This window comes from Mandrillus leucophaeus, unplaced genomic scaffold (genome assembly GCF_000951045.1).
Source record: "Mandrillus leucophaeus isolate KB7577 unplaced genomic scaffold, Mleu.le_1.0 Scaffold129, whole genome shotgun sequence".
Lineage (NCBI taxonomy): Eukaryota > Metazoa > Chordata > Mammalia > Primates > Cercopithecidae > Mandrillus > Mandrillus leucophaeus.
The window spans coordinates 2,158,427-2,166,241 of NW_012101243.1; the positions used below are offsets into that span (position 1 = coordinate 2,158,427).

The following is a 7,815-nucleotide window of genomic DNA, read 5'->3' on the forward strand; positions in this document are numbered from 1 at the left end:
GGTTGCAGTGAGCCAAGATTGTACCACTGCACTCCAGCCTGGGCAACAGAGTGAGACTCCACCTCAAAAAAGAAAAAAATAGTACTTTAAAAATAAATATACAAATACCAAGTTCTAACACCATAAACTTATACCATCATAATGACAAACTGATATTAACTCAAAGGTTAAACTCAGGAATGCTTCATAATACAAGTCAAGGAGACTGGAGTGTAAACTCATGCATGGAGGGGCCTGGGCTTGAACATCAACCAGCAAGGAGCAGGCTTCCATATGTGTGTGTGTGTGTGTGTGTGTGTGTGTGGTGTTTAGTAACCATCCTGGTTCAAATCCCAGCACCCCCAGTTACTAGCTGAATAAAATTTTGGATCTGTTAACCATCCTGGTTCAAATCCCACCACCAGTTACTAGCTGAATATAATTTTGGATCCGTTAACCTCTCTGTCTCAGGTCCCTTCTCTGTGAACTGTGGATAATAATAGTATGTTCCTCACAGGGCTAAATGATGAATCTATGTAAAGTATTTAAAATAATATACCTTGCACATAGTAAGTGCTCAATAACTTGTGGGTTTCTTTTTGTTATTTGCTTTTTGCTTTTTTGCTTCTATCTCTCTAATATGTAGAGATAAACTATCAGAGAATCTGGAAGCTCTCTGTGTTCCCCTCTCCCCCTTCCACTCCTCCCAAGGTAACCACTAATCTACAGTTGGTGTGTCCTCAATAAATGTGGGCCAGACTTTCCACGGGATTCCATTTGCAGGAAGAGAGCCCGTTCACAGGTGCCCTGCCCTGTCCCATTCACTCTTCTTGATCACAGGTGGTGAGCTATGCCCCATTCACGCTCTTCCCCTCACTGGTCCCCAGTGCCCTGCTGGAGCAAGCCTATGCTGTGCAGATGGACTTCAACCTGCTAGTGGATGCTGTCAGCCAGAACGCTGCCTTCCTGGAGCAAACTCTTTCCAGGTAGGGGGCAGTGAAGCATGGGGGGCCAGGAGCCGCCAGAACCAAGGAACTGGAAGATTGCAGAGCCGTGAGGTGTTACTGTGTCAGCTGACTTGTTGGGATAGAGGAAAGGTACCCCCAAAGAACAAAAAGTCATAGGGGTCAGGAAAGCTGGCTTCTAATCCTGGCTCAACCAGTTACTTTTATGGCCTCAAGCCACTGCCTTTCCTCCTCTGGGCCTAAGATGTCTTCATCTGAAATATGAAGAGATTGACTTAAATCCAAGATCCCTTTCATTGTTCACATTCTGTAATCCGTGACACCCTCCTTTGAAGACTGATATTTCCATTTGGAATTAGGGAAAGTCAGCCTAGTTTTGGAGGAGAACAGAGGTAGGGAAGGTTATTGGGTTAAAGTCAGATTTCCTACTTCTCCTAAGCAGCGACCCTTTCTTGTCACCTCAGGCCTCTCATCTTTGGATGGGATGGAGTACAGACTGGGCCACACTCAGGGCATGAGGAAGCAACCTCTGAAATGGTTCAGCCCATCCACCCTTCTCTGTCTCTTTCCCTTGATCTTTCTTTTTTCTTCAGATTCTGGGGCAATTTTTTAAAATTTCTTTGTTTATTTTAGAATTAAATATATATATATAGGCTAGGCGCGGTGGCTAACGCCTGTAATCCCAGCACTTTGGGAGGCCGAGGTGGGTGGGTCACTTGAAGTCCGGGGTTCGAGACCAGCCTGGCCAACATGCTGAAACCCCGTCTCTACTAAAAATACAAAAAAATTAGCTGGGTGTGGTGGCGGGCGCCTATAATCCCAGCTACTTGGGAGGCTGAAGCAGGAGAATTGCTTAAACCCAGGAGGCAGAGGCTGCAGTGAGCCAAGATTACAACACTGTACTCCAGCCTGGGCAACAGAGTGAGACTCCATCTCAAAAAAAATAATAATACATATATATATATATATTCATTGTAAAATTAAATATCTATAAATATGTATTTACATATACATGCTAGATATATATATATATCGTACAGGTTAAGCATCCCTAATCCAAAAATCCAAAAGCTGAAATGCTCCAAAATTCAAAACTTGTTGAACACCAGGTGACTCTACCAGTGGAAAACGCCACACCTGATGCCATGTGACAGGTGCAGTCAAAATACAGTCAAGTTTGTTTCATGCACAAAATTAATTAAAATATTGTGTAAAATCTTCAGGCTATGAGTATAAGGTATATATGAAACAAATGAATTTTGTGTTTAGACTTGAGTCCCATCCCCAAGATATCTCATTACGTATATGCAAATCTTCCAAAATCCGAAAGACTGCTGGTCCCAAGCATTTCGGATAAGGAATATCCAACCTGTAATTGCATGTCTTTGATTAATTTTTCAACAGAAACTAGACTTTTGCTAGAGATAAAATCTTTTTAAAATGTGTGGGTGAATATGAGAAGGGCTCATAATGGTAAGAAGCTTGGAAACCATTGACTTGTAGCCAAAAACCCAATGAGTCATGAATGTATGAATCTGCCCACCACCTTGCCCCTGAACTGTTTCTTGGAATGGGCCCAGCTTTGTACCTGCGATCCTGGATTGTGGGAAACGTGAGCAGCCTGGCTTATGACCTTTACCCTAATGATGCATTTATGAAGGAGACTTGCAGCTCATCTTTGCGACCCCTGCCTTCTCTGTTCCTCTCTCCTCTCATACACATATAAACCCTAGTTCCTAAGGGAGAAGAGCCCCTACAGCACATGAAGGGGAGCACCTCTTCAGAAAATGGGAAGTGTGTCCCAACTTCCTTGGAGGCTGAAGCCCAGCTGGGACTCTCCTCCTAACCAAGGGCTGGCATGAGGGAGCTCACCAGTGGGAGAGAGCTGGCTGGGGAGCAGAGGAACTTCAGGGCAGGCCTGGGCTACTTGGCTTCCCCCACTGGTCTCCTGTGACATTTCTGTAACAAGGTGAGCCAGGCTTGAGCAGGTATGCAGAATCCACCCTGAATCTCAAAGGGCAGTAAGTGTGATGTTAATTACCTGTGGATTCCTTCTTACTGTGGCTCTTGTTGAGGCTCCAGAAAACCATACTGGATGGGCCCCTAACGCATGTCACATGTCACGGCAGTATACTGGGCTATGACAATGAGCCTGCATAGACACAGCCACTACCTTTATGAGGCTTATAGTCAAACAAGAGAGATGACAGTAATCATCACACAAAGAAAATGTAAAATTGCAACTGCAGTCAGTGCTATAAAGCAGTGGTTTTTAGTTCTGTGAGAACACACAGCAGGGGGATGTGACTCAGATAGGGAAGGCTTCCCTGAGGAAATCACATCATATGAGGACTAGTTGAAGAAAAAAAAAAAAAAAACCAGGATATTTAGCTTGGGTCAGAAAAATCTTATTGGTGCACAGGGCATAACTGCTGTCTTCTAATCTCTGAGGGCTGCCATGGAGGGGGAGGAGAAGGCTCACCCTGGGAGGTCACAGAGTGTAGGAAAAGCTGTGAAGAGTTAGTATTAGGTCAACCAGAAGGCTTGCCAACCATCAGAGCTATTCAAGTAGAATAGGTATATCATGTCATTTTTTAGCTCTTCTTCGGAGCAGTATGTTCAATTCTTTGACTGTAATATCTTACTGACTTTTTAACCACAATCCTATGATATAAATTTAATTATATTCTTCTCCATTTTATGTATCAGCAAACTGAGACACGGAGAGGTGAAATGATTCCCTGAGGTTGCCTACTAGTGAGTGGTAGAGCTGGGATTTGAACCCAGGTTTGGAGCTGGATTCTTAGCCACTGTTCTTTACCAGATTGGGGCAGACATTCAAGTTTTGGTCAGTAGACTCAGAGAGGATTCAGGAGTCAATGAGTGGGGATGGGACTCCTTGAAATTTTAGGCCAATTAAACCTGCAAAATGTTCTCTATTCCTTCCTCCAGCACCATCAAACAGGATGACTTTACCGCTCGTCTCTTTGACATCCACAAGCAAGTCCTAAAAGAGGGCATTGCCCAGGTAACCATTCCCAGCCTTACTCCAGTCTGGAAGCTGCCCCTCCCATCTCTGTTTGTTTTCTGTTTTGCTAGAAGAATTTGGTCCAGGCCCTCAGCCCATGGGAATCTGCCTGTCACTGGTCCCCACTGGGTTTATCCCAGTGACCAATTCGAGGACGACCAGAAGAATGATCCCACTGGGCTTGGGAGTGTTTGCTGGTACCTCTAATCTCTACGTAGAGTTCATGGTACCTGTGTGCTCTGTGGCTAGGTCCTCAGAGTCAGTCCCTGGGCAGATACTGTCAGCTTTCAGTTTTCCCCACAGACCGTGTTCCTGGGCCTGAATCGCTCAGACTACATGTTCCAGCGAAGCACAGATGGCTCCCCAGCCCTGAAACAGATCGAAATCAACACCATCTCTGCCAGTTTTGGGGGCCTGGCCTCCCGGACCCCAGCTGTGCACCGGTGGGTCCCCTGGGCAGCCCCAGGCATACCTGTGGGGTGACATGCTGGTGGGTGTACAGTTACTGGCTAGGCCAGGGAACTCCAGCTATGACTGTGCTTTCCTGGGCCCTGGGTCACATGTTACCCCTGACCATCCCAACAGCAGTTTCCACTTGTAATCAGATCCTTGGTATGTCAGGGAGAAAAGGGACCTCATGGCTCATCTAGTCCTGTCCCTACATTATACAAGCAGAAGGAACAATATCTTGAGAGCCCCAGAGAGAGGAATGCAGGGACTTCTGTCTGGGGGCTGGGCCTGGTAGTATCCATTTCTAGACAGCAGTGATGCTCCAGGTTGCAATGATTTTAGATGGTCTGCAGCAGGATTCCAGACAGCACCTGGAGGCCCAGAGTAAGGGATTCCAGCTCAATGGGAGGCTGGGGTAGGTTGGGGTGGGGACAGAGGCTCCCAGGTCTCCTCTAGGCATGTACACCAGGGGCCAGGGTTAGGGCAGCCCAGCATATTTCAACCTGAAGTGGATCCTCCAGGAATGTGATGGGAGCATGCTTTTCAGTGCTCAGCTGATTCTCAGAGTCATGTTGCTATATCTATGAGGTCATGGGCAGAGGGGGCTTCCAGGTCCATGCAATTACTGAATAGCCATCTCTCTTCCAACAGACATGTTCTCAGTGTCCTGAGTAAAACCAAAGAAGCTGGCAAGATCCTCTCTAATAATCCCAGCAAGGGACTGGCCCTGGGAATTGCCAAAGCCTGGGAGCTCTACGGCTCAACCAAGTAAGGGTGTGAAAAGGTAGCAGGAGGATCCTGCTTTAGTTTCAGCATTCATAGGTTCAGCAACTTCTTTTCTTGCCAGCCATCATTAGAGAATAAAGGGATTTTTCTAGGAATAGAAACTTATACCTTTACATGCCAAAATTATTTTAAGGTTTCCTTCTTAAATAAGAAGAGATGCTGACTATGATTTAACTTTTTCTTATTGACTGGAGGTCGTCATTATGACTGTCAACAATTGCAGCTTGCTGTAATACAGTAGTGCTACCTAGGTTTAGAGAGGCATGCAAGGCTGTTTGCCTGCATTAATAGCTCTAATAGCTCTGACTGCTAGCCTTTAAGTTCTTAGTCATTTCTTTTTTTTTTTTTTTGAGACGGAGTCTCACTCTGTCGCTCAGGCTGGAGTGCAATGGTGCAATCTCGGCTTACTGCAACCTCGACCTCCCGGGTTCAAGCGATTCTCCTGCCTCAGCCTCCTGAGTAGCTGGGATTTCAGGCATATGCCACCACAGCCGAGTAATTTTGTATTTTTAGTAGAGACGGGGTTTCACCATGTTGGCCAGGCTGGTCTCGAACTCCTGACCTCATGATCTGCCCACCTCGGCCTCCCAAAGTGCTGGGATTACAGGTGTGAGCTACCACGCCTGGCCTCTCGTTCATTTTCTTCCTAGTTTTCTTGTTTGTTTCCCAATTCTCAGCTCTTACTTTTGACTGTTGTCGGTGTGCTTGAATTTGGAATCCTCCACCCCCATGCCCATGCCTCCCTTCCGATTTGCCATTGTTTGGGAAAGCAAATGATCCAGATTGTTATGATTGGGTCTGAAGAGTGCGAGGGCCTCTTGGATGAGTAAATGCATAAGCTTTGACTACGGAATTTTATGGTATCCTTTTTAACTGCTTAGAGGCATTGCTTTCTTCCTATTTCTCAAGTGAAGATGTTAGGTAAGTGATTTTCAGATCATCGAGGGGCCACTATACTAACAGTTATTGCAATGTTAATATAGCATTAATAGTCCTTAATGTACACTTACTAGTGCCACACCTTGTGCTAAGCTCTGTACAAACAGGATCTCATTGAATTCTCATAATAAGCTCTCTAAGGTCAATACTGTTCAACTGCCTCGTTTTACAGATGAGGAAACTGAGGTTCTGAGAACCAAAGTGAATTGTTAAGGCTAAGTGATGAGTTGGTGGCAGATCCCAGAGTCTACCTCTCTCCAAAACCTGCACTCTTAATCATGCTGTTACCTCCAAGAGAGCCTCTCTGTCCTTGCTAAGCCTCACTAAGACCTAAGAAACCTCAGACTCTAAGCATTTAGAAGTCATCAGACAAATATTCTTTCAAGTATATTGGCTAGGTTGTATTTTAAGAGAGTGAAGCCAGGGGATGATGGGTCAGCTGGGGAACTGCTGACAGACAAACGCTGCAGAGGGTTTTGCCTGCCAGCCTGTCAATAACGTGGACAGAAAATACTCGTGTGTCCAGAATTAGGTACTGGTAGGTAGGAGTTATGTGACACCTGAGCCAGAACTGGCTTCCCCCATTGTGAGAATGAGATAGGCTCTTCTGCTGACCTAGCACATGACCTTGGCAAGTTAGTTCTTTTCTTCCCTGAGCTTCAGTTTCCTCATTTGTAAAACAGGAGTAATAATAATACCTAAAAGGGTGTTAGTGAGAATTAAATGAGATCATGGATCTGAAAAATGTTTTTAAAAATCTGTGTGGATCATTATGTGGTACTTTCAATAATAATAATAATAGGCCAGGGACGGTGGCTCACACCTCTAATCCCAGCACTTTAGGAGATCGAGGCAGGTGGATCACTAGAGGTCAGGAGTTCAAGGCCACCCTGGCCAACATGGTGAAACCCTGTCTCTACTAAAAATACAAAAATTAGCCAGGCATGGTGGTGGGCACCTGTAGTCCCAGCTACTTGGGAGGCTGAGGCAGGAGAATCACTTGAACCCAGGAGGTGGAGGTTACAGTGAGCCGAGATTACCCCAGTGCACTCCAGCCTGGGCGACAGAGCAAGACTCCGTCTCAAAAAAAATAAATAAATAAAATAATAATAATAATAGCTATCATTTGACAAGTACTAACTTTAATTCATACAAGAGCAAACTGAGGCTCAGAAAGTTTGAATAACTTGCCCAAAGTTACACAACTGGTAAGTATAGAATTCATCTGCCTCTAAAGCCTATGTTCTCTCTACTTCCCTTTTCTGCCTCTAAGAGATATGGTCCCATAGTATTGACTGAAAAACTGCATTGGTAGAGTAGAATAATTTTCATCAATTATCTCGTGATTTTTAAAATTTAAAAAATTTTTAAGAAATGGAAGCCTGCAAAATGAATTACAATTTCAACTTAGACAAACTCTCAAAGCATAGGGCCTGTGGTTAGAATGAATAGAATGAGAAAAGGGGATTCCTGGTGGTAAAAGACTGGGAACTGTGATCTTTTTAACACCCTTTTTTTTTTTTTTGAGATGGGGTTTCGCTTTTGTTGCCCAGGCTGGAGTACAATGGCATGATCTTGGCTCACTGCAACCTCCGCCTTCTAGGTTCAAGCGATTCTCCTGCCTCAGCCTCCCGAGTAGCTGGGATTTCAGGCATATGCCACCACAGC

At 45.0% G+C, this 7,815-nt stretch overlaps 1 protein-coding gene across 3 annotated transcripts in view; it reads left to right on the top strand.

Annotated features, from left to right (window-relative positions):
- GSS (glutathione synthetase) overlaps positions 1–7,815 on the top strand; it is a 30,614-nt gene that overhangs the window by 12,111 nt on the left and 10,688 nt on the right. For 2 of the 3 annotated variants that reach the window (XM_011972417.1, XM_011972418.1), the window contains exons 3-6: positions 820–965; positions 3,897–3,972; positions 4,276–4,415; positions 5,074–5,190. In XM_011972417.1, coding sequence (XP_011827807.1) covers positions 820–965; positions 3,897–3,972; positions 4,276–4,415; positions 5,074–5,190 — 479 coding nt within the window. The remainder of the gene's footprint in view (positions 1–819; positions 966–3,896; positions 3,973–4,275; positions 4,416–5,073; positions 5,191–7,815) is intronic. The other variant, XM_011972419.1, reaches the window with a different exon arrangement.